Raw genomic sequence first — 27574 nt, forward strand, 5'->3', positions numbered from 1 at the left:
CTCTCCATTCCTTCTGGGCAGAAAGGATGGGTGAACACCACGCAACCTTGAAAACAGGAAAATATAAATAACTGATATGGAAGATACTTAAGGGGCAATGTGGTATCTCACAAAGTAGAGCTAATTTGCTAGCGGATGACAAATATAAATTGTGCAGTGGGTATATTTTACTTTTTAAATTCATACCTATGATTTTTTGTATCCTTATTACTTCTGCTGTACCACACTGTCCAAAAAATAAGTTAATTTTGCTTTGGTTTCTTTGCTTTCATTGCATAAAAGTGCTACCTTTAATGTATCATATTAACAAATTTATATTCACTACAGCTCCATTAAGAGTCTGTCTATAGAATGAATACTGTATTTGCTTCCACCTGGCTTACTCATCTTCTGAGATAACTGGATGTCAAGAAGAGCATTTCAGGTTTCTAGGACATTTCTTATTTTACCTTCTACAGCATTGCCTCATTTTGGTAGTACTCAACATTTAACGGGTTGTGGGAAAAATACTATACCAGAAGAGAACTTTCTCAATCCATTAAATACTTCATACTGTATATACTCTATATTTGAGTAAAATTGTTTAATTTTGCATATGTGTTAGTCAGAGTACTTTTATTGTGAACTTTTCAGAGATGTTTTTTGCAGTCTTATCTGTAAGAAGAATTTACGGAATGTTACGGTGGCTGTCAGAATTAAAGACTTCACTTTTTTAACTGGAAAGTTTAGCTGAAAAATTGTGACTACAATATATAAGAATAGTAATGGCATAGTAATAGTAATAGCATACACACTGAAGACACTGTACAGATTGGCAACACATCTGTTGCCTTTTAAGAGTACAGCAGCAATGATAATATGGATATCTCACACTCTGTTCATTGTACTTAGCATAGCATTTATTTGCCAGATCAAAAACTTTTAGGATGTAATGATCAAATTCATAGTCTATTAAAGTCTTAAAGATTCTGTGTTACATAAAATTATCTTCCCCCTAGTTCCAATGCATATGTATACAAATAAAACAATAAAATCTCCATATCTGACTCAATTAATTCTGACTAATTTTTATAATCAGGGTCTGACTCCTTTTAAAAATTCTTCTTGGTGAAATGAGAACAAAATTCCTTTACAAAGATGATTCATTTACTGTTTGGAACATATATGAAAGTGACCATTAGGAGGTGATGTTCCTAAAACAAAACTACTCCAAATGAATAAAATATTTTCTGTGTATAATTTTTCTTTTATTTTCATTGTGGTACATGAGTTTTATGTTCAGCATGTTCATTTGAATCATCCTTATCTACACCAATGTAAGAACAGCACTTGGCTCTTTACAACTTAATGTAATGAGAAGTAAAAAGAAAAGTCATATTAGAAAAAGGAAATGAATAGACGTTGTTTTGCAGAAAGTCTGCACCAAGTTAAAAGCTCAACCAGGAAGGAAGTTACCACCACTATGCTGGATGGGAGTGCTTCAGTGACATGTGCTTGCTTTTGAGAAAATCAGAACTCTTCAGATTAGTACTTGGAATAATTGTGATGTTTATTTTATGTTTACCTGAATTTTTCAAAATCCATGAAGGTGAGTGATCAGCTTTTAAAATAGCCTTATTTTTATTCTAAAGTCTGATTGCAATTGAAAAGTTGGCACATGCTTTCCTAAAAGCGATAGTTAAGATGCAGTACTCATATCGACTTTGCAAAGCATATAGATTTTTTTTTGTTAGATTTTTAACCAACCAACCAATTAATAGAGTTAATTATATGTGCGAGTTTGGAAGGAGTTTGTCATTCATTTATGTACACTGCAAAATTTTTGGTAACTATTTCTATGCAACTGTACTTTTACTATCTTAATCATGAAGAGAGTAGTTAAATATGCATGTTCTTTTACAGCAGGTACTCATGTCTTAAAAAATAACATTTATTACATTTCTACTTAAATTCTTCCAAAACTGTATACAATTACTATCTGGTATGAGATACTGTCTGTGAAAAAGATATGCAGTGGTAACCTGACAAAAAGTAGAGCAGAATAGGTCTAACTCAGTGAAGCAAATCTTGTAACATAAACCTCAAATGCATCTTGGTGATCCTGGAGGCTGATACTGGATTTAGGATGAATGCAAAATATATGTGTGGAAATTATGCATTAAGTGCTTTCTTAAAAATCCATAAATAAATTAATATTTAAATAGTTTTGTCTCATCCATTCCTAAGTAAGCTTTTGAATAGAGAGATGTTATAATAAAAAACATCCCTTTGACAAATGGTGTGTATTCCCAGGTATCATGAAATAAATTATTTATGAAGTGTAATTTTCTGAAAAAAAAAAAAAATCCAGATTAGGTAACTTATATTTCCATTTCTATTTTCATTAACCGCAAAGAATAAACATGAGAGTAACTAGAATAAGACTTACAGTTTTTTACAGTTTACAAACAAACAAACTTGGTCAGCTGTCATAACAGAATCATAGATAGAATCATAGAATAGTTGGGTTGGAAGGGACCTTTAAAGGTCATCTAGTCCAACTCCCTTGCAAGGAGCAGGGACATCTCCAACCAGATCGGGTTGCTCAGAGCCCCGTCCAACCTGGCCTTGAATGTTTCCAGAGGTCTGGAAGGCATCTACCACCTCTCTGGGCAACCTGGTCCAGTGTTCCACCACCCTCATTGTAAACATTATTTTCCTTGTATCCAAGCTGAATCTACCCTCTTTTAGTCTAAAACCATTACCCCTCGTCCTATCACAACAGGCCCTGCTAAAAAGTTTGTCCCCATCTTTCCTATAAGCCCCCTTAAGTACTGGAAGGCCGCTATAAGGTCTCCCCGGAACCTTCTCTTCTCCAGGCTGAACAGACTATGCAAATAAACAATGACATGACTATTGCCAGAAGAAAACATTGACCTTATTGTCAAACATCAGAGTGGATAATTTCATTTTAATGGAACTGGATTTTCTATGGAAAAATACCATTGAGCATTCAAACTTCTTCCACTCAGATAACATGCCTTTTACATACCTGCAACATGGCTCCCAGGCAGCTCTGGAGCCTGTTTAGCTGTGTGTGCACTCCCAAATGGACTGCTGAAGTCTCAGAGACTGCTGTCACAGCACAGTCAGCGGATCCCCAAGTCCATGTACAAATTTTTTGGTGAAAGGGGTATGGTAAGGAATTACCCTTAGGTGACCCTGAGAGCTGTAGCAGTGGTTTTGGATTGGTTGCCCAGGTGCACACACTCCTTGCCATGAGAGCAGAATAAGCATTCAATTTCTGCTCCTGGCTCAACTCCACAGAGAAGCTCTGTGCAAAACGCCTTCTTCAGCTGGAAGAATTTGACCTCAGGAGCCTGCTCCGCTCCAGTTTGTGTGGGTCAGATAGTAAGCGTTGCAAGGAAAATGTTTTGACTTGCCTTGGGGAAAGATCAAGCCCTAATTTTTGTTTGACATTTTTCTTTAAAGTGAATTATTTTCTTACTATTTTCATAGGATGTGTATTTTAAATTCAATTTTATTATGTTTTATAAGAAGTTTATGACCCTCTGATGTAGCGTTAGTAAAGTGAAGATAATTGACTTTGGTGCTGGATTTTGGATTTTATTTCCGTATCCTGTCTGAAATCTTTCACTGAAGTCTTTCTGAGGTTAGCCTGCTGGGATGTGAGCACAGGTGGTCTGTTGAGGCTGTCAGATTGCGGCTGAGCACTGGCTGTGTTTTTGTCTCTATACGTAAGGATTTATGAACATGTTACTCCAATGACTCATAATGTGAGTTAGATGAAAATTTTCCTCTTCATAGAAATGTAAGGGTAGTACTGGAATTGGAAGCTCAGCTACAGAACTATAGGTTAGTGCTGCATCAGCTCCAGGAAGTGGTTATTTGTATTCATAAATACGTATTTCATGGTTGGGTTCCAGAAGTTTTTAATTCTTCATTTTTTTTTTTTCATGTTGAAAAAATAATTCAAAGTTAATTCAAATAAAAATGCATGATTTGTAAAATAAAGCCATACTTTAAGGTGGAAGACAGCTAAAATAACATTCATTAATAATTAATTCTATGTGTTTTTGCTACTTGCTGGCATTACAGTAATGTACTCTAGCTATAGTCATTTGATACTGACATTTTACTATGAATACCAAAACCAATGGTCATAATTAAGATTCGTGTTTATTGATTGAATATTAGAGAGCATGAAGAGTGTGGTCAGAGGGTTCAGCAGTGTTTCTGTGTATTTTCACTGTGTGTTTTTAATGTCATTGGAAATCAAGTTTTTGTTCTGATTATAGCTATTTTACAATATCATTGTGCTGGTGCATTGCAGCTGTGTGGTTCCAGGGCTAAGTTCCCCCTCCAAATGTGAGTTCTTTCATCTTCTTTTCAAGTACAATCATATTGGAGCAGCTTTGAAACAGGAATGTGACTAGACACCACCACAAATTCAAGTCAGTATTACAAGAGATTTCATAAAATCCAGCATTGAGGTTGTGGGAAGACTCTGTGCTTGCTTTCTCTCCCTTGTTGATGCATTCAATATGCTGCCATAACCCTCAAGAAAGAGAGTGCGTTTCATCATAAGATGGTTAAAGTCTCTGTTACATGAAGCTTCCATGCACCTATTTGTCCATGTATCCTACATGACTGCCTTGCTAATACAGTACTTTTTTTTTTTTTTTTTTTTACAGCTAACACTGTAGTTGTGTCATGCGTGGATACCTGTTCATCAAATAACACCACTTTTCCACTTTGTACTTTTAACAATTCTTGCAAAAGATCACCACAACAAAGAACAGAAAACCAGACTATTTTACTGAAGGCCATTGTAGACTATTCCAGTTTCCAAAATATTCCCTGTATTTGCCAGTCCTCCACAAGGGAGCAACAATCCCATACTAAAGACATAGAGTATGAATCCAAGAGAGATGTGGATGTTGATCATCAAGGATCAGGGTCAGTAGCTAAAAAAAGTAAGTAGGGGAAGAGAAATACTTAATTTTTAAGTAGTTAATTACAACATAAAATACATGTTTTCATTTGGTAGTTAAAAGAAAATTATAATACACTGCTGGTCCTCTATGGTCTTTGAAAATCCATGAACAATGGGGGTTTTTAGCTTGTCTTTGCATGGCTAGAAAGTGCAGGTTTTATGCCGTATTCTCAGTGGCATTCATTCCTGGCTGTCAGTGAAACATGTTGGTAGGAAAATGCTGATTTCTTTTCTTTGAGGATCTATAAAATTGTAGATGGGTGGGTGTCATTATCTTCAAGGGGCTTTGTATTGGTCTGGAAGGAGGGTGCTGGGAGAAAAGAGTGCCTTATCCAGCAGCCACCTGCAATATTTCTGTTGCAAATTTGACCTGTGCCACCTGGCTTTTATGAACACTACTATATCCCCATCTTTATTATTTTACTCTTTTTAAATTTTCTAAAATATTTCAATTGTTTTTATGGAGTTGTAGTTTCTGATCAGTTTTCACGTCAATTTTGCTTTTAAATGTCATTGCGAAACTTTACATGCTGATTGCTGATGGAAGATAGGTTGTGAGCAAGTATCTGAAGAACTGATTCAAAGGTGGTCACTGTTCAGGTGGCAGCTATACAAGAAATATCCATTTTTGTGCTTGTAGTCTATGATACCCACAACCATGTAGTGTCAGAAGTGGCCTTACGTGTTTCATAGAAGGCAGCACTGGATAAGGACTGGCACAGCAGTACAGACAAGAGTTCAGCAACATCACATATTTTCAGAGCAGTAGCAGTGTGTTCCTTCTGTGCCATATACACTTGCAAAGTATCTGGCAACTTCTGGGGAAGAGAACGCCTCTGAATTTTGCTTTCCTAACATTGTCAGCAACAAGAGGAGCAGGCCAAGTCCTGAATATAAGAAATGCAGTTGTTTTTCCAAATGCATAATTTTCTCATTACAAAATAGCTGTCTTAACAAGTATGGAAAATAACAAAACAAAAAATATATGGACAAACTCTGTTTCACTTCAAACCAGACAAGCTGTAAGACTTGCACAATGTTAACAAGAAACATAGGTAGGTGAGACGTAGTTAAAAGTGCTACAGTTGTACAACTGAGAGCAAAGACCTTCTCCAACTGATAGCAGATAGACTAGGTGTACACTTCAAATCTCTATCATCATATGGCTTTTACTTGTTTTTTATTTTTTTCATAGCCTGATTTTTGTCTCTGTTACCTTTGATAACAGATGATAAAAACCCCCAAAACCAAAAAACTCTGAAGCTGGTAGTAAAGCAAGAAAGGGGCTATAATTCGCAGGGGAAACATATTTTGTATGGATAATCAATACTCTTCAGATCTGTTCAGAATAACTTTACATGATATCTTTTTGTCCATTTTATCATAGTCAATAATGTAAAAGCCTACTGTATGTTTTTGCAAATGAGATGGAGAACTTATTTTATTGTTCTTTCTGAGAGTTGTCTCTTTGTCTACCATGTTATGTAAATTTTGTTTTAATTTTTATCTCCAAAATCTAAAGGCTCACTTGAAGTGAAAATGAAAGATGTTATTTATTTTTATAAATATTTTAATTTCACTACAATTTCTGAGAAAGAAGAAGTAGACCATAATACTTTCTACCTGCTGGAAATCCACATCAACAATTCTATAGTCAAAGGAAGAAATGCAGCTGAAGAATACCTAAATCATTCCTGTCTGGTGGCAATGATGGAAGACCAAAATGACTGTATAAATATTTCACTGCAACTGAAGTCTTACGTGGAATGTAAGTTACAAAGGAGAATCAGAATGGAAATAAAACAAAAACCAATATAAATCTTGAAAAAAATCTCCAGTAGGTAGTTCTCTGTTTTCAGCAACCATTTAAAAGTATTTAAGTATTTCACAAGAAAATAATACAATTTTTATTATCCCTTAGTAAAGGACTATCTTTAGTAGGCAACTGACAGTTTTTGTAGTGATTTAAAACAGGTTTAGCCATGTTTGTTTTTTTTTTTCCTAGAAGCAACACACCAAAGTAAATGTCTGTACATTTTTTTTTTGCTTAGCACTGACAGACTCACAAATTGTATGTATGACAGAACCTGGAATTACTTTTTTGCTCTCCCCTCCCTGATAATGGCATAACCCTGTTGTCTTGGAAGTAAATAAAAAAATTCTGTTAACTTCAGTGGCAGAAGAATCAAGAAACAATTTGACTTTTCTTGATGTTGTACTGCAATATCCTACGATACAGCCTTAGTACAGTACACTTAAAAGAGAAATCTTCAGCTGAACTAGGCTCAGTTTTCCCAAAGGACAGCCTGTCAGCTTTTTAAATCTCTCTTTGTGCTGCAGGAGATTTTTGGCTGATTGCCTGACCATGGTCAGGGCTTCCAGCCCATCTATATGCAATGCTTGCCATCTTGGAATTGCTGAATTATTACATTCATTTAGTTTTGTATAGCAAATGCATTTTATGCTGTACCTTTGCTGGAAAATTCCCCATGTTTCGGAGCTGGCTAAACCTGTGTTAAATAAGTCCAGGTAAAACCCTAGAGAAGAGAGGGCAGATTTTTTTTTTTATTTTTTAATAAGTAGGTCTAGCTATGAGAAGAGTATAGTTTGTAACTTGCCCTGCTAACGTGTGTCAAAACAGTGAGCTAACCACCCTTTGCTAATGGTGATTTATCTGGGAAGTAGTTATCTCAAATTAGCATAAAAAATTAACATCACATCTTTTTTCTATTTACTTAAAAACAAAGCTAGAGAGGTGCTCAGGGATTTAACTAGGCAAGGGTGATATACAAGTCATTACAAGTCACTGCAAGATGGGGGAGAGTACTGTTTGAAAGGAGCCTAAATGACTGTGTAAACAATATTTTTAGTTCTGAATTAGGAAAGATGAGCTATGTGGTTATTGACCTATGTGTTATATTAACCCCAAAGAGCCATGGGGTTATTGGCCGTTACCTCATGACTTCTCAGTGGAGAAGATACACACAAGGGACGTTGCTGTAGGTCTAATTATTCTAAGTCAAGGAAAGGAAAACAGTGGTTTGGCTGTAGTCTGTAATTTGATTTTATATGAGTCATAGTAACATAGTTGGTTTTTAAAATAGTTCTTTAACAATGCTAAGGTATGCATTAACATGCAGCTGCCAAAGAGGTTTGAAAGGTCTTTCAAACAACCAGGGAGAAAAGTTCCCCATGTCCTTTCTTTGTGGTATATAGTCCTGGCTTGTACTCCTTGCTGAACTAATTCCCTGCGGAATGCATTTTCCCTGTGGGTGCATTTCTGCAGCAGCTGTTGTCCGAAGGAGCAGCCTACCTCCTACACTCAGTCCCACTCTGATTGTCCCTCAAGGCAGCTTTGATTAAAAGAAATCCCCAGAGGGGTCCTGCTGGTGGCATTTCCTCACTTTTTGATCAGAAAATTTCTATATGTAGAATCTTACCTTCTCCCATATATGAAGATAGACCAGCAGGTTAAGAATACCAGTACAGGCCAGTATTGGACAGTGGACCAATTCCTTCTGTACTCCATCCAAAGAGGGGATATATATTACCCTTGCTCTACCTTAAATATAAATGTTAATGTTTGAAGCATTTTCTTTCTGGCTGAGTTGCATGTACCAGTTTATACAAATAGGAAAAGTTTTCATTCACTTAGCTACGTGTAACTATTTCAGACATGGGGAGATAGATACAAGTGAAAATGAAGCTAAATTCTAGGTAGGAAACTTAATTTCAAACAACAAAGAAGGCTGAAAGAAAAAGGCTTAATCTTCTCTTTTGCTTTACATTTTCATCTGTGGGGGTAGGCATGTTCCAAAAACTTAGCAAGGTAGATTGCTTTACTTTTTTCTGCCAGTGATTTCCTGCCTCATTTTCTCTCTTCTACATTTTATGGACAGATCCAATGTGTATGACGAAGATCATTTGGCTCACTATGATACTAGTAGTTTTTGTGTTTACTATTTCAATTGTCATCTACAAAATAGTCCAAGAAAATGAGCAAAACTGTAAGTAACAAAAAGTTAATCTACATGAATTTAAATTTCTATGCAATGAAAGATGTATGAATTTACAATAACAAAGCTGTTGATTATTAATACAGTTCAGACACCAATATTTTAATTGTAGTATGGTAAAAGCTTCTTAAAGATGGACTGAAATACTCCGATGATTGATACTATCACTTCTCACCTCTGAATTGTGGCTGCAAATCCAAGCTTGTTGGTGGTGAATGAAATATGGGGGTTTTTTTTGACAGATATCTGGTGGCCTGTGATCCTTAGAGATATGAACTTCTGGTTTCAAACTGATTCCAGTAGATAAAATTATTACAGTTGAACCTTATTGAAGGTCTTAAGCAGAAATGCCAATTACCAATATAAGCAGACTGAAATACTCTTTCCTTCCTGAAGATGATTCATCTGGGTCATGATCAAGAAAAAGTACAGGGTACATGTGAGGAGATATGCACTCAACTATCTGTCCTCAAAACTGTTTCTCTGAATTCAGTGGTGGTGTAACCCCATACAGGTCAACTACGCTGTGCCTTCTTAACCCTAGAGTTGAATTAAGCCCGGATAACATTTCTTCTCTTTGCTGTTATTTCAGCAAAGAAAATGGTGCTGTGATTTCTGAATCAGCACTGCTGACTATTCCAAGGGATTAAAACTTTGCAATGAAAGAACTTGCCCTTAGCTCAGAGACTGAAAGAATAGTTTCTACAGAATGCCCTCACCAGCCAAGACAGACTCTTCCTATGCGATTTACTTGGGATACAGGCTGAAATCAGGATTCATAGTATTTCTTCTAGCAATATACAGTAAAGAAAGCAAGAGTAAAAGTGTAGGTGTACCCTGAGCAGGAAACTTTTGAGCAATCAAAATAAAGTCCTCTGCACAAAAAACAATGCAGAAAATTGACCTCTTGTCAGCTGCTCGTCCCAGGTCAGAGGTAGGTGGTACAGGGAGCTGAGTGTGAAAAGAGTGTTACTCAACCTGTTCCCTGAGAGAATAGCTCTTAGATGCTTTTCACAGCAATTTCCTGAGACTTCCTGCCTGTGTCAGCCCCGAGTGGGCAGAATGCCTCCAGGCAACCAGCATTTAGCTGCTGTTACCAGGCAGATGTCCATTCCCCTTGTAGTCCAAAGCTCCCAAATGGAGACTTTGGTCACAGGGGTAATAAATAAATAATGAGCTGTATCCATTCCCCTGATCATCCTTACTGTATCCGCAGGCGGTTTTGTAGCGAAAGAGCAATAGGAGTCTAGCTTTAATCATAACGGAACAGAAGGAAGAAGGGTGCCTCCACATAAAATGTTTCTGCGATTTTTTTTTGCATAATGTAAATATTTTATGCGTATATTTTTAATGAATAAGCAAAATAGTGGCTTTAAAATGGCAAATCTGTGCCTCCTCTGCTAATGATTAGAGAAACTCCCTATGAGATTATTTTGGTGAAAATACATGATCTTTTACTCATTGCTAGACCCAAATTCTGAGACCTATTTTATATATATATAAATCCTACAAAGTGTAAATTAGGTCTTTGTAAGTGGGCTATTAAATGTTCTAATTTAAAGGACTTTTATTTGTAATTTCAAGCTACCTGTAAATGTCATATGATTTTCTGTGCTTTTAGTCATAACATCCCATTTTTAATGCAGAACTGTTAGCAGTGACTATTAATGATTTAGTGGCTTTGTTCTTAAACACCAGTTTTCTATTAAATGCAGGTTTTTCAGAATTGTCATGAACACAAGCAGGGAGGAAGAGATGCCCTTTTGAGGCTTCTAATTACTGATTTGCTTCTAGAATACAATTTCTGTTAATAGATTAATAGTAGTTTTATTAGTTAAATTTACAATATATAATATTATAAAAAACATCAAGATGTTACTGACAAAGAGACAAGCACGTAAAAATCAGATTTAAGAGTTGTATTCCTTATGTGGATATATTGCGATGCCACCTTTAATTGCAAGTCTACGTTCTTACTGCTTTTTTCAGTGCTGGCCAAAGAACACAGCAGAATATTACTATGTGCCTGAAACAGCTGCTGAGAATTTTTATGGTCATAATTCAGTTAGTAGTTTTTCTGTTAATTTCTGAGCACTACTGAAAGCTGTTAAGAAATATAGAATTATTCATTTTCTCTTGAGATCTTCCAAGACATTCTGCTAGGCAGACTCCGAGACTCTCTGAAACATTAATGAAGTTATTTCCATGAGTGCATAAAATAAAATATCCAAATAAACTTGGTGGAGGTTACAACCTATCCATGATAAAGAAGTAAATTAGAAATTAGTCCTTTTGCCTTTTCCTTTCCGTTCTTGTCTTACAACCAGTTCCAGAGCTTCAACATTAACTGTTACAGTGCATGCTTAGGGCTTCAACGCATTAGATACCTGCTGGCTAGTCATTAAAAAATCATGACCTAAATAATGCTAGTTTAATTAATTTCTTAAAGATGAAATTTTCTAGTTCTCAAAAAAAAAAAAAAAAAGACCAGAAACCAAAAAAACAACAACCCACAAAAATCAGTTCTGTTATGTAGAAGTGGAGTGAGCCTGTAATCAGAAGCTGGCTGAGCCCTGAACTGCTGTTGTAGAACAGGGCTAACCATAACATTTGCATGATCAACTGCAATAATGCCACCAAGAGCACAGTATTAAGAGAGCAGTAGAAGGATGGAAAGACTGAGGAGTTTATGAACTGGGTGTGGAGGACAGTCAGAAGTGGTCAATCCAGCTCTTTCCCTCTCTGGGTGGTGTAGAGCTTGCTCTCAAACTGTGCTTTCAAAGATGAGCACCCCACACTTGCAAAGAATCTGTCACCTTCCTAGGATGTCAGTACACTCCATCCTTGCTATTCCATCATCAGCAGTGTGAGTCTGAAGCTGTAGTGCAGGATGTGCTGCTTTGATAACCTTCCAAAATTTGTTCAAGGTACACAGTATAGCAGAGAGAAGGAATAATTTGAAAGGAGCAAACCTTTATGGAATTTCCAGAAAATTTAATTCAGGAAAATATAAACCATCTGGCCCTAGGTTTTTCTCATCACCTTATTTCAAAACCTTCCTGTTTTTTCATGGAAGGTGTTTAACAGTTTAAGAATAGGGAGTTTTCCAGCCCTCCATCTAATCAGTGCCATATGTAAATCTATAGTTGAGAATAATGCATTTTGTTTAAAACAGATTATAAACATAGAACAGCAGCGGTTTCTGCTATTCTAAGAAGGAAGACTTCTAGACATGCAAGAAGAACCATGTCTGCTGCTAAAATTCATGTTTGTCCTGGTAAGTAACATAAAAGTAAAATAAAAACCTAACAAATCTTGAGGCATGAGGGGGTCAACAAAGATGTTCTAAGTCTTTCCTGTCAGAGGATGCTTCAGGTTTGTTTCAGAGTTACCTTGATCCTATACAAATTTGATCTGGCTTATGTTATTGGAAGCATTTTTATATCATAAATAAATAATTCTGACGGTGAAACTAGAAGACTTACATATATCATGTGCGAATGCTTCTCCCAGTCTTCCAAATGTGTTGCATTAATGACTTTGAGTTTTTTACCTCCTTTTAATTTTTGATCATGTTGTATGCCAGATTTGAGGTTGTACATCTGAGTGCTTTGTGTGTATATGACAAGTATACAGACATGTACACCCATGTATGTATGCTCTGTGTGTTTATAACTCTTGACAAAATCTGTTACCAAAGGATGGAAAGGATGGCTGTAGCAGGACTCAGAGAATGACTCTGGTGGCACTTCATAGCCTATATCTAGGGAAAAATTACCACAAAGTACAATTTTCTAGTCTCAGATAGGAATTAAAATGTGATCTTCTGAGAGTATAGTATATTTAGCACAGATAAATTCAATGGCATGGCTAAACTAAAAGTTCTGGTGCCAGAAATTATGATTTGATAACAAAATTCCCTCTTGTGTGAGGGGAAATTAGTAGCTGTAGCTCTGAGCATTACTGATATTGCTGGAAAAGTTATATGCTTTAATAAATTCCATGGATTCTGGTTTCATGAAGGGAGCTCTATCTTTAAAAAGATCAACACGGACATATAGAATAATAGCTCTGAATGGCAAACCAACCTCCCTCCAAAACAAGAACAACTACAAAGTCAGCAAATTAATAAAATGGTTTTAAATTTGGCGAAGCTTTCTTACCTCCCTGTTTGTTTTATCGGTTCTTCAGGAATAAGGGGAGACTCAATAATTTCTCTCTACAACTCAGTAACTCATGACATTTCAGTTTTACCTAGGAAAGAGTGAATAGCTCCCCATCTGTCTGAACTCTCCTGGGAGTACAATTTATGCTCCTCACTTTTAAAGCACTGGCTACATCCGAGATGTATTTATGAGCTCATTATTTTCATCCCGCAGGAAAGGAATTATCTTTCTGACATCTTTTGTCTTGAGTAGCTTCACTAGTACCATACCTGTTTTATCAGCGTGTTCACAATGGCATTTTTAGTGTTGTATATCCAAAGGCATTTTTGATGATGGAGTTTTATGGAAATCCAAATCTAATTTTACTAGATTTTACTGAAGAGAATAGGTCTTCAGAGTAGGACCCATATTGATCTGTCATTCTTACTTCTATGTTCCTCCTACTTCAGTCTATCCATTTAACCCAGAAAGATGCTTAGTTGTTTGAACTGCTATAATGGGTTTTATTTTAATATTAAATTCCTTAATTTCACACATCATAATTCCAGTCAATGCAGTCAACTTCTGGATTTATACCAATATAATTTAAAGTGGAATCAAGACCATATGAAAAGAGTTGATTTTTTCCATAGAATCGTAGAATCATAGAATCACATGGTTGGATGGGACCTATAAGATCATCTAGTCCAACCGTCTTCCCACTACCATTGCTGCCACACCTACTAAACCATATCTTGTAGCTTCTCATCAAGCCGCCTCTTGAACACTGCCAGGGACGGCGACTCCACCACCTCCCTGGGCAGGCCATTCCAGAGCCTGACCACTCTTTGGGAGAAAAAGTTTTTCCTCACGTCCAATCTAAACCTCCTCTGGTACAACTTGTGGCCATTTCCTTGGGTCCTGCTTGTTGCCTGGGAGAAGAGGCCAAACCCCTGCTCATCACAACCTGCCTTCAGGAAGCTATAGAGTGCAATGAGATCTCCCCTGAGCCTCCTCTTCTGCAGACTAAACAATCCCAACTCTCTCAGCCGCTCCTCATAAGACTTGTGCTCCAGACCCCTCACCAGCTTTGTTGCCCTTCTCTGGACACGTTCCAGGGCTTCAATGTCTTTCTTGTAGTGAGGGGCCCAAAACTGAACACAGTACTCGAGGTGCGGCCTCACCAGCGCCGAATACAGGGGGATGATTACCTCCCTGCTCCTGCTGGCCACACTATTTCTAATGCAGGCCAGGATGCCATTGGCCCTCTTGGCCACCTGGGCACACTGTCGGCTCATGTTCAGCTGAGCATCAACCAACACCCCCAGGTCCCTTTCCTCTTCACAGTCCTAAAGTTACCAAGTTTAAGATTTGCTACTGTGATAATGGATTATAAATAGCTATAGATTACTTCTTTGAGAGTCCTTCATAATATTTTCACTATCATTAGTGCATAACTTGGAATCTCAAAACAAAACACTGAGATCCATGGAAGACAATACAACTACCCTGGAAACAATGTAATGAGACTGAATAACAATATATCAGAGAGGATGTGACGGTGTCTCATATAGATGAAAAGATGATCTATAGGTACTACTGAAAGGTTGTTCAAAGTTCAGAAAGGATAAGGGAAGAAAGAGAAGGAAACCTATACTTCCAGAATGAGAATGATTTCCTAGGCAGGCTCAGGAAATTACTGTCTTAATATCACTGTGTCCTACAGAAAGATAATTTACAGCATGGATGCAACTTTTGTGAAACTGTTAGTGGCTCTATGTCCATGAATCATTACCACTAAGTCCAAAGGCCAGAGGAAAGGAGGAAAAATGTATACTATGTTCTCTAGGGTAGTAGTAAAGTTACAGCCTTCCAAATTCATGGTACTACAAAGGATTAAGCACATATAGTGAGGATAGGGGAGCTTTAAAGCATTCTGGTCATAAATGTTGACTAAACATTGCCTGTGTTGTTATGCCAAAAAAGTATGTGCTAGAGCATGGGCTGTGCAGACCGTGTTTTGTAGACTTTGGGTCTGTTCCTGCCATTGCATTTGTGTAAAACAGTCCCTTGAATGGTATGCTTTGACAAAACACAGTTGCCCTTAAATGCAGCCACGAGAGAAGGGAAAGAGTACCGGCTGCTTTTTCTTCAGTGCAAGAAGTAAGTATTCTTTAAGTGGCTGAACTATATGTCCAGAGACAGAGCATTTTTGTATCAAATAGGACTTGACAGTACTAGCACGTGGAAAATAATCCATAGAAGAAAAGTAAACTCCTTGCTTTGTATTCATGACAGAGAGTCTATGGGAGATTCTCACATAAGAGACTTCTATTGCAAGAATTTCTTTGAGGAGCTTTCTGAAATTGATAAAGCAGTAGAAGAGGTTTTGGAACAACTTAGTAAATTAATAATAACAATTAGAAGGACTAGACAGTATTCACCACAGTGTTTTAAAAGAACTCAGAGAGAAACTGCTTAACTGTCATGCACAGCTTACTGCTTAAATCAGCCTCAGTTCCAGAGAAAGGGAAGGCAGCTGTATTTACCTGTTTTTATACCTGTCCCTTAGCCCACTTTCCCTAAACCACTTTAGTACCTTTTCCACTACTAGTAGCTGGTTAAGTATAGCTATTCTCATATAGCTGTATCCTAGAAAAAAAGAAGCCTGGGGACATGGCACAGAATTACTTGTTGGGAGCAGGCCAGTGTGTGAGTGAACTGTAAACTACATAATGCCTTGTTCTACATTGCTCAGTGAGTATACGTCTCTCATTGTCAATGGTACTCCATCGGCTCACGGACTCACAGTTTGGTTCACTACATCTTAGGATACAAATACATGATTCCCTGACTCACTTGTCTGGCTCACAGTAATGCAAAGTTAATTCTGATGGATGGTAATTTTATAACTCACCCTGAAAGAAGGACATTGTAGGATCATGGTGACAACCAGGACTCGGAGAATAAAACCTGAGGGTTTCTGGCCTGCAGTTGTTTTCTGGACTGTTAAGATTTTATGACATCCAGAGCATTTGATATAAGCGTGCTTGACAGCTGTAATTTGCACGTAAGAAACAACAAGACATTTTTTCCCTCTCAGTCATTTGAATTCCTGTATTGTTTTCTGTGTTATCCTATTAAAATAATTGATCCCTTCCTACAAGATCAGAGGAAATAGGTGAAATTCTGCAATCTCTCTGATGTATTGCTACAGCTTCAGGTTAGTTGGCAGGTTGGAAATAGAAGCAAACACTAGCTCAGTAGTGTCAGGGCTGGCATCCCAGTAAATTCAGACTCACTCCTTCTTGTATTCTGCAATATATTTTCTTTTTAGCAGAGAGGACAGGCAAGAGACATCTTCCACAGCAGCAAATAGTTGCAAAGCCAAGAAAGGAGAAACTTTTTTAATCTTGGCCAAGTGAAGCATCATCTATTTGATCGTGATCCTTCTCAGCTCCTGCCATAGCTGAATAGTTGTCTTTTCCTCTGCAACTTAGATGAGTAATGCTGGGAGAAGCAAAGCTTGTCACAGTATTCAATATTTAATACAGATGTACATGTTTCTGAGATGCAGCATTTCCAGAGAAAAATGGGAAGCGTTATTACCGCTTTGGGTCTTTTTTTATGTTTCAGAAAGGAGGATAAAATCTATAGGATGCAGGTAATTTTAGGGAGCTTTTCATAGCCCCCGTATGCTTTCAGTAGAACACTGATGCACAAGGGGCCCTTTCTCTGCTCAGTTTGCGTGCATGCAGAGCAGTGTCACACGCAGGCTCTGAGGGATAATCAGCCTACATCCCCGTTCTCTCGAGGTTCACTCCGAGTGTGAAACAAGATCCATTGCTATTTTTAAAACTACCCCAGTTTTATTTTAACTTTGCTTTTCATATTGAGTTGCTTAATTACCAAGATCAAAACTCCATTTTTTAATTGCATTTGTAAAGAGAGAAGCCCAAATGATACAGTAAGTGGAGGAGGGATGTAGCTACATGTAAGTGACACAGTTCATCCTCTTGTTATTAACTCAGTAGAAAACCCATGTGTACAGAAGTTACGGTTGGAGACAGGATGCACCTGGAGTTAAGAGGTTATTTGTGAGGAGTTAAGATATTATTTGTGATATTTAATTATTTGAAAAATGCATTAAATCAACAACTCTGACTTCATTAGCCTGACAGTGCTGTTTCTGCATTCCTTTATCTGCATGCCAGTAAGATATTGTATCGGTATCTGTGTTGCCAGTGTGCTAAAGGCATCATGGCACCCTTCCCTGCTTCTGAGGTGCATGCTATCATCTTTGGTAACAGCTGGATGATACGCAGTAGCTCTCCCCGTGTGTGTGACAAGTCAGCTGAGGCCACCTCATGTGTTCCTGAGTGGCAGTCTGGGCTGCCTTTATGTGAGAATGAATCAGGAAGTTCACACTCAAAATTTCAGTTGTTTCCACTTAACTGGCCAACTAGGTAGGTTTTTGAATTTTAGGAGACTCTTAGTTAATCCCAAATTTGCATACTTTTGTATTTTCACTACTAGTAAAATTTCCAAGAGCAATTTCGTTGCCTACCTTCAAACTGCTTCTCAGGGAGACTTTGGGTCAGCACCTTGTAGCCCCACTAGTGTCAAGAGGAAGTTAAATACAAAACACGGTTCACACTTTCAGGAGTTCCTGACGTGTAGCTGCATCTCTGGGCACTGAAATGCCACTGAAAAACTGGCTGTCCACCTCTGCCTTCTGTTCAGACAGGTGTCAATTATTCTCAAACTTGTAGATTCAATGCTTAGCACTCTGCAAATATATATGCTGTTTAATAATATGGATAAAAATGATTTTGACTTTCAGAAGTGAAAACCAGCAAACAACAGATTCCACTTACTGCACAGACCACAAAAATACTGCCTGTAATTCCTGAACAAGAGCATTGTCATGTGGGTGCATCAATCATAGAAGGTAAGTAAATGTCTTACAACTCCAATTATTCTGTTTTGCCTCATATTTTTAGAATTAATAGTGTGCAATATCTGCTCAAAATAGATTACTACTTCTTCTAGCCAAGTATACGAGATGACAAACTGGAAAATGTGTTTGGCGAGAGCTAGGTGGCAGGGAAACAAAATCAATTTTCCTTCTGCTACCAAGAGTCACCTATAAACTGATGTGTTAGCCTTTTAAACCCTGTGTGTCCCTCAAGGTCCCAGTGCAAATTCTGACACTATTTTTCTGGTGTAGAATATTGTGTCCTGGACTTCAGCATTATGTTGACATTGGTTTCTGACAAGGGCAGAAGCAAGAAGCTATTTGCAAATGATCTCTGAAGAGAATCACAAATTTGAAATAAATAGTTTGCTGATCAAATTCCCCAAACAAAAGACATCAATTGCTCTGTTGTTATTACATCAGTCAGAAGGAGTGACAAGAGGTTGGTTTCAGCTTGAACTAGAATGAGTTTCTCACTTCTAACTTTGTCCAGCCCTTGTACACCAATTTTTTCAGGAAGTCCAGATGTAAGGAAACAAGTTTGAAAATAAATGTGCAGTACGAGATACCTCTTCCTGGAAATACTTGTAATGCCTAGAAATGGAATAGATGCTACTTGAATAAGTAACACAGACTAATATATCAATTGCATAGACAAGGTCATGGCCACTTCCACAGATTATGTCACTGTTTATTGTGAATTTTTTAGATTAAAAGCTTAAGAAGGTCCTTCTTTACATCACCTTAAATTGAATGGAGTTTTATTGAAAACTCAATATCATGTCGCGCTATCTTTTTAATGTGTTAAAAAAATTGATGTACTGAAGAGCAGTTTGATTTTTGTGCTTCATGTGGAACCACAAACAATAAAGTTGTATGCTGAGAGCAAAGCTAAAGAAGAAATTTTAAGTTAAATTAATAATTGAGCTAGATTATTATTTGGCTTGTGAGAGAGACTAGCTGGGTTACAGAACAGTGTATTACAGTAATTAAAAATACTGACCACTTTTAAAGTTATTCCCATCCATAGATCTTATGAGGACTTAAAAAGGTGGAAAGTTGTTGTTACTACTATTCTAAAATGAGGATAACATGAGGCAGAAAAAGATAACGTGACTTGGGAGGTCCATGACATAGATGAGAGCAGTTGTGAGATCATCTGAGCTCAGCTGTTTGCCATGTGGACATCACGAGCTTTAGCTGAGTGAGCAGGCCCTTTCCCGGAGGCCCCATCAGCCTTTCTGTAGAGCAGCTTCTTCCTTTCTCCCAACCACTTCAGCGGTAGACCATTTCTTTTTCTGATACCTGTCAGCTGTCTCTTAGGTAAAGCTTTATCTTCCCATATCCCTGTCTGCCACATACCTGCCCACCTTAATTGTTTCCTGTGAGAGCATTTACTCTCAGGTTAAAAATAAGATATTTCTAAGGTTTTAACGGGATGTGTTGCTAAGGAGCAGCTCACCAGTATTCAGTGCCTTCATTTATACAGTATTACAGCTGATCAGTCGCATACTTTGTTCTTCCACGATTTTGGGTTCACCGAAACTCCTCTTTTAAGCAGCAGGAAAAAAACTTGTGGCCCATTCCCATGCAAATTTAACTTTTGTGCTCCTAGAGGTGGTAGTAACCGTTGGGATTGACCTGCTAGCACTTTTGCTTTCGTTATCTTGTGTGTTATGTATTAAAGGGTAGAAAGAAGAGATGGAACAAATTTGCAGATCTTTGCTCACTCTATGAGACAATGTATGAGATCCAGGACACTTTGGGATTAAAGTATCCCTTTCCTTAATCTCTGGGTCAGTGACTGGAAGAAAAAGACTGGCTATACTGAGAAACCCCAAATACCTTGTTCTGGTGTTGCAGTGTTTAGAAGCAGACTCCCTTTCCAGGTCACAATGTAGTCTTCCCGTCAGAAGGACTGCTGGCAGGTGAAAGCGGGATGTGATACATGGGATTAATGCTGAACACATGAAATTGTAATGTTACATGACATTGTGTGGAAAGATGATTAAAGAGTGTAGCTGGAGAAGCAAGAACTTAGATCTAGAGCTTGCCTTTCATCACATCAGGTTTTGAATAATATTTCTCAAAGGAATACTGTCTCAAAGCTAAATACTCTGTGAAAATAATAAAAACACTTTCTGCTGTAGTTTTGCTTCATTTCCGGCAAAGAAACACTTCCCCCTTCATCTGATAAGGTCAGGTTCAACTATTTACGACTTGTGTTTGTGGGTGGCTCAGTAGCTAACAACTCTGCTGTTACAGGAAAGCTTGCTAGCCAGAAGTCCTTACTTAGGCTGTGGAAGAAGATTGTGGTTACTTTTCTTGTAAGTGCCAGGCTTTTCTCTGCAAAGTCTCTAGAGTGTTCCTAAAGACTAGTTTGCTCAACAGGGAGGAGCTGGCTGCATTAGAAGTGCTGCACATGAATAGCTGAGTACTGAGACTGGAAAATACCAACATGGTTAAATTCCCAGAATTGTCAAAGACAGACAATTATCATCAACTTGATAAAACCTGGTTGTTGTTTTTTTTTTTTTACAAGAAGGAGGTGGGGTGGAGATAAGAAGTGTATACCAGGAGCTTCTTGATCAAAAACCATCATCTTTGTATCACACTACCAGCTGCTACCCTGAAGCCCACGCATTTCAGACCAGCAATACAAGAGCCTCAAGCAAGGAAGGGTTCTACCTGAGCTAAAAACCTGAGAGAGCTCCACAGGGGACAGTGGAGCTTACATCTGCTTACATCTGCCCTTCTCTGCTTCAAATCTGGCTTCAGTCCCGTTGGTACGAGTTACCTCAGTGCCTGCCCTGGATCAAACACGCAAGAGGACAGGCAAGCCACTTCTCAGTTAGGCTTTTCCTCATCTCCTGCTCGCTGAAGCTGTGCTCAGAGAAGGCAGTAACCACAGCACAGAGTGTTTGTTTGATTTTTGTGTAAGGAGGCTACCTACACAGTAGCTGTGGTAGGTATAACAGCAGCTGTAAGGAGGAGGAAATGGAAAAGCAAGGCTCGCTCTTACCACCATCGTGATTGCTACTGAGCTGGAGAACCTGTTGATGGTCTCAGCAATGGCCCCTGACTCAACACATTGAAAGCTGAAAGGCTCAATGTTGTTTTTAGCCACAGGGATTTAGTAAGATAAAATCTAGATCGGACAGGAGAGCAAAGGATAAGGTGTATTACTTGCTTGTTGTTCCAATCTGCAATAGGGAAGTATTTGTCTTGTTAACAGATGGAGAGAGATAATAATCAATGACATGTTGCTGCTTTTTGCTGAATTTTTCTTTTTATGTCAGAAAAAAAAAGGACACTTTTATGTTTTTTTTATAAATGTCCTTTTAATGTCTTTATATTTAAGACAATACTATTGATCATATGACATATGACCACACACATGGCCACATACATGTGCGTGGTCGTGTTTATCAATATACTTACATCCTATGTGTTCCTACATGTGTGTATCATATCTGTATGCGCGTGTATTTGTGTGTGCACACAGAGGTGCATGCACACGCTCCATTACTGTTCATTGGTTACCACCACACTGACAGCCAATTCAGCTACTAAAAAAAATGTACCAACTCCTGCACTCATACCTTTGCCAAAGGGGAATCTTTTCAGCATAGGTCACTTAATGTCTTTGTGTATTTTCATGGTAACTATTTTTATTACATTTGAGTGCTGAAGTTAAGACTCCTCTGTTTCTGCCATCTTTGATTAAACCACCATGTTAGCAACTGTCCTGGAAAAAAGAAATGAGCCAAGTCTCTCAACTGCTTTAAGACAATCCCCTCTTTACATATGACAGCTGTGACATTAATTGCTGTAAATTTCAAGGCAGCTGTTTATTTAGATAGGAAGCATGAACATTTTATTCAGGGTAAATATTTGCATTCAGCAGCAGTGCTGTTGAGAGGACAGCACACTAACAAAAGGCTCTGGAGACCCAACTTTTTCTGCCTCTGCCAACGACACCTCATTACTGATTTGCACCATGGTAATAACTGTTTATCCTCAGCTAAAACAGATTGTGTAGTGCTTTTAACTTACAAAGCACAACTTGCATCAATTGGTACATTTAATTTTAAAAGCACTACTTGCACCACCTTTTATTTTTAGAAGCTCTAAAATGCTGTGGAATATATATCTGGGTCTGCCTTTTTTTTTTAAGTGAATATTCTCTTCTGTGACAGATGAGAAGACAGAAACAAGGAGCTGGACTGATAGCAAGAAATCTGGAAGAGCAGACCAGAAGGATAAATACAGAATTTACGTATTGAAGCGAGGCTCTCTACTTAAAAAAATGCAGCTTGTTAAACCATAAGAGGACTAACATTTCTGAACATATTTGATTCAATTGCTGTTCTTTAAAAACGGTGGGGGCAAAGAATTATTAGAATGAGAAATAAAAGTGGGCAAATAAGAGTCAAATCACCATGTCCATTAAAACACCCACATATATGGTGAGCAGCCTATCTGAAGGTTTAGAGCATTCAGCAAGATGGTTTTGCTGATGGTTAGCCCTGAAGTCATTGTTGCGTGGGGAAAGTTTCAGCTCAACTTGCCCTTGGAGCCTTAAGAAAGCCTGTCCCGAGGAGCGACTTCTCTCTGCGTCTGCGGCCTGCCCTTGTGGCAGTCTGTCCTTCCTCAGCGGCAAGGCCACATGGAGCCCAGGCAGACTGGCTGTGCGGGTCTCGCTGGCCCCTTCCACACCAAAGGTGCACTTCAGTCTCACAGTGATCGGAGCAGAGTGAAAATCCCATGTGTAAAGCATGAAGGGTAACTGTGAGCCCTCTCCTGCAGCACTCCTGTCCTCTGCCTGTTTAGCAGGAAGCAGCGTTGCATTCTCTGAATCAAAAGGAGCATTAATGGATTTCATGAATGACTAGGGACAGAACAGTGTTCTCTCTTATTTGGGGAAATTAGAGACAGATACAGTCCTGACAGTTCCTTGATGAAGTGCTGCCATTTTATGAGGAAAGGAAGAAGGAAAACTCACTGTCTTAAAGCCAACTGTTGTGGACTTTTTTTTTTTTTAAGTGTCCAGTATCATGCTCTGAGCTGTTGTTAGATCAAATTAACACAAATTGGTCAATATTACCCCAAACACTTTATTTGCTGCATCAATCTCTTTGACAGTCGATGCTCCAAGGACAATATGAAACAATCTTTGTGTCTGGCCTGCCATGAATTCTCTTAATAAAACTGGTGGACATGTCAAAGGCTGCATAAAAGCTAATGAAAGTTCCACATCAGCAACTGCCAACGATTTTTAGTACACCGCCCTTCACCATCAGCACTTCCATCTGTCTTTGTAAAGAGCTTTGAGATCCTTGAACACATAAGGTGCTTCACGTCTCTGTTTCTTTCTGAGTGATGCTATGCCTGTACAGTTAGATAAAACAAGTTGGTTTCCCAGTGAATACAGAATTTAAGGCACAATCTTCTCTTCAGGTGAAATGGATTATAAAACTGGGTCATAAGCTTTGATGACAGGTAACTGACAAGTAGATGACAGGTAATTGACAGGGAGGACGTACAGGGGAAGCATGTACATGGCTAAGAAGGTGAAAACCTCTTTACAGAAATTGTAAAACAAAATAAATTGATGGGTGCCTTTCCTCTGTTACAATCTAAAAGCACGTGGACATGAAACCTCCCATATGGGGCGGTTGGCATAAGAGGTCAGTAAGTAATCAAGTGTATGAGAGGCTGATTCCTGTCCAGCTACATTCAGAGTATGATCACTGCTGCCATTTTCTAAGGATACCTTCCCCTAGCAATTTAGAAATATAATTGTGCAGAGCCCAGCCTAATACCACGAAAATTCAACACAGGTCCACCTAGGGTGTTTCCTGGGCTTTGGCGCAGGCCCCTGCTGCCCTCCTGGAGAGGTCTTTAAATGCCATCATTGCAGAACTTAGTGGCTCAAACAGAAAGGGCAACTAAAAATATTCTTTGCTTGCTTTTCCTTGTGTGATTGTGGCTTTACAAAAACATTTTCATATTTAAAAGAATCCCTCTCTCATCTGTCTTTGAGCAAGACACCCACACAAACAACAGAAGATACAAATTATTGCAGGGGAAACAGTGAAACTTGCAGTTCAAAACATCCTAGCGAAGGCATGTACCAAGCCTACTCAGGAGCCAGAGGAAGATGACAGTTAAGCTGGTTTTGTAAATCATGCCTGTATTTGTAAAGAACAGGAACCGTCGTTTTAAATTGCAGGGATGCTTCCGATTATCCTGTTCACACTTTTTCTGAAATCAGCATCACTTCAGTGCTCAGAAGTGACAGTACTGTTTGAAGTCATCATAAAATTGGGTGTGATGCTGCTGAAAGTAGACATTCCTGGTGGTACTGACATACTGGGTTTGCCAGTTGGCCATTTTTGTAAGACACCATTTTTTATGCATTCATGAATTCCTGTAGATAACTATAAAAAGGATTTATGCCTGAATGCAGCTTTAAATTGTTTTCAGGACTGCATGCAGTCACTCAACTGCATATTTATTTTTTTTACATGTAATGGAAGATAATTCATCCTCTGTTTCTGCTTCCATAGGAGATTCAAATCTTAATCACATATTAAAATGACAACTCCTCTCAGTATGAAAGAGCTCACAGAATCAGACTGCTGAGCACATTCCAGGGTACTTGGCACCATTATTGGACTCTGCATAAAATGCCTGCCATGATCTGTTTCTCTCCAAACCAAATACTTGGAGGTCTTTGAAGGGATGCACTCCTACTTGCTTGCAGAACTGGACAGTAATGGGAACTCTGCAGGCTGTTTAAGCCCCCTGTTCCATTAGTTGGCATCAATTTTTGATGCATTGTATCCTGCCTACACTTGTAATTTTCTAGCTCACTTCAGCAGCTGCTGCCTCCAGTACAATTTTACAGCCAAAGAAACGCTTCTTATCCCAGTCCTTATGATGTAAAGGAAAAGAGAGACAGATGTTGTTATTGGGCCTGCAGCTCCATAAACTACCAGAATGGGCGACAGGCTACATTTTCCTTTTCACGCAGTGTGAGAACAAGAAGTACAGAAATCCTATGCTTTTACCCCGGCATTGTGTAGTTCCCTAAAAACTAAAAATGAGCTTGATTGAGATCTGGGCATTTTTATATTTCAAGGTTCCTCATAGAATCATAGAATGGTTAGGGTTGGAAGGGACCCTCATCATGTGCTACTTTGGGAGCTGCAGTCCAAATTTTAAAAGTCTCACTGATGATTACTGAGGAGTATTTTTTTCATTTGGCAGTGTAGAAAAAGCTGCTCTCATTTCATTATTTCAAAACTTGTCCTAGTGTGTACAAGTAGAGTATGGGAAATGCAGTTGGGCACAGGTTTGCAAATTCTTCCAACCAGCTGGCGGTTTGGATTGGTCTGTTTTCATTTTTTCCCACTAGGATAATTCAGTTTATTTTGGCTCAGCTGCAGTAAGACCTTGTAAATACCCCAAATTTACTTCTGAACAAACTACTGCGGGTGGAGTAGTTCATGAAGAGATGTCCAGGAGCTAGCATGGAGCAAGAGATTCTGGAGTGGAGCCAGATGCCACACAAAACTCTTTTCCCTCATGTAGCTGCCAGGAGGAAAGAAGACCGTGAAGCCCACTCAGTTATTTGAAGCAAAGAGATCAATCACCACCTACCTTTAAAAGAGAGTTCCAGACTAAACCCTGTGTAGATGGAGACACTGCAGAAACCCAGTTTGAGACACTTCAAGGACATCCTTATTGGAGCTCTTCAGCCTGGCAGATGTGGTGAACACTCTCTAGGGCACCTTCTGGCTCTGCCTGCTCCTAGGCTGCCAAGCTTCCCTGCAAGTGAATAAGGTCCAGTGGTTCTCACTCGGGTTCCTGTATTGGGAGGAGGTGCCTCAACCACTGTCCTGTTGGCAGGTACCATTCTTAGGTGTTTTGCTCCAATCTGACATCTTCTATTTTGTCTGCCTCTTAGTTACACTGTTGCTTTCTTTTGCAATGAAGAGGAGAATTCATTATTGTGAAAGTCAAAAGAATGACATTTAAGATAAATTGGGAAAGTCTGCATCTTTTTTTTTCTGATATTGTTTTCTTTAGTTTCAGATGTTGCCATATGAAATATGATTACTATTGGATGAAAGAAGACACATCACACATCACAGAAGAAAGCATCTCCATTTCGGGTTTGTGGAGCTATTTATCCGTCTTTTCATGAGAAGGCCAACTATGCACTTTAGTGGAGAAGCTCTGTTTTATCTATCATCAGAATTATTTGGTATTAATAAAATATGAATGATGGACAAACATGTTTTGGTGTAGAATCAAGTTCAGTAGAAGAGTATAGATTTCACATCTATTTTCAGACCATTCAGGATTTATACTTTATCATATGGATATGAGCTAATCCTTGCAATAATTTAATTTTCATTTGCAAAGAAATTTATTTTGTATTCTCCATAGGATAAGAAAGACTGTTTAAAGATAGAAATAATCCTCTGCTTTCATGAAACAAGCAGAGTTTTCAGCCTGTTTAGTGCTCTAGGTGACCAAGATGCTTAAAAGATGCAATTTCTGACTGTTGAGGAAGGTGGCCGAAGGACCATAGAAGAAGAAAATATTGCAGTACATTTTAATTTCTGCAATAAACCTGGAAGACCTTAATAAATTCTGCAACATCTCAGTGGATAACGAAAAAAATGTGGAAAAAAGAGTAATTTGGCTTCAAACTACAAAATCGTTATTATTGTTTTTTAATAACTCATTATGACACCAAATGGGTTTTGTACTTTTTGATAAATTGCATTTCTATAATTTCTACCAGCTGGGGTCATTAGTATTCAGGTTCATTATCTCCTGGAACTTTTCCTTACTTTCCGTTTATTACTGCTCCTCTGAGTGTACTGGAGCTGTTTGCGCTAAGCAGGGTCCCAAGCTCATTCGGTGATGACACGTTATTTGTGGGTACAATTTAACCACCAATTACCAGGCAGAGACAGAAATTGCAGAGCCAGGATTTCAGACTCCCTTGCGCTAAATCCATCAGGATGAACAGATTGTAAACTGCCCATCGCAAATGTGATATGCGGCAATTTAGCATCATGTTAATACTTCATAACCTCCATCCTTTACATTTATATAGCTTTTCCCTCCTGAAGCTTTCTGAAATTGCTTCTGCAGTCATTATACTGCACCAAGCAGTTCAGATTTAATAGGAATAGTTGTGAACATTAGCTTCTGAATGATTTGAGGCCATATGGAATTTTTTATAAATATATATATTGGATAAGTCTGAAGCATTTGTTTCTATTGTTTGTTACCAGCTTATAAAAAAAAAAATCAGTGAAAAATACTGACTTTCTTGATCTGGGGGCTTTTGAGGCTTTATTGCCTATCTGTGATGATAACTTAAAGCTTTTCAGAAATGGATTTTTTTTTTAAT

The 27574-nt window shown here is 38.3% G+C and overlaps 1 protein-coding gene across 1 annotated transcript; it reads left to right on the plus strand.

Annotated features, from left to right (window-relative positions):
• Positions 1-1488: 1488 nt before the first annotated feature.
• TMEM156 (transmembrane protein 156) lies at positions 1489-27561 on the plus strand. The gene is made up of 7 exons (XM_086747170.1): positions 1489-1588; positions 4695-4976; positions 6504-6764; positions 8896-9003; positions 12188-12289; positions 18001-18108; positions 26233-27561. Exons 1-7 carry the CDS (start codon positions 1489-1491, stop codon positions 26250-26252), a joined length of 981 nt encoding a protein of 326 aa, XP_086603296.1. The 3' UTR covers positions 26253-27561.
• Positions 27562-27574: the final 13 nt, after the last annotated feature.

This window comes from Chlamydotis macqueenii, chromosome 4, assembly GCF_036417535.1.
Source record: "Chlamydotis macqueenii isolate bChlMac1 chromosome 4, bChlMac1.mat, whole genome shotgun sequence".
In the NCBI taxonomy this organism is placed as follows: Eukaryota; Metazoa; Chordata; class Aves; order Otidiformes; family Otididae; genus Chlamydotis; species Chlamydotis macqueenii.

Excerpts from the sequence above, each read along its gene's own strand:
- TMEM156 (XM_086747170.1), top strand. The coding sequence starts at position 1,489 with ATGTGCTTGCTTTTGAGAAAATCAGAACTCTTCAGATTAGTACTTGGA. Across the intron at positions 4,977-6,503 it reads AGGGTCAGTAGCTAAAAAAA|CTCCAAAATCTAAAGGCTCA; the intron begins GTAAGTAGGGGA and ends TTTAATTTTTAT. Across the intron at positions 9,004-12,187 it reads CCAAGAAAATGAGCAAAACT|ATTATAAACATAGAACAGCA; the intron begins GTAAGTAACAAA and ends TGTTTAAAACAG.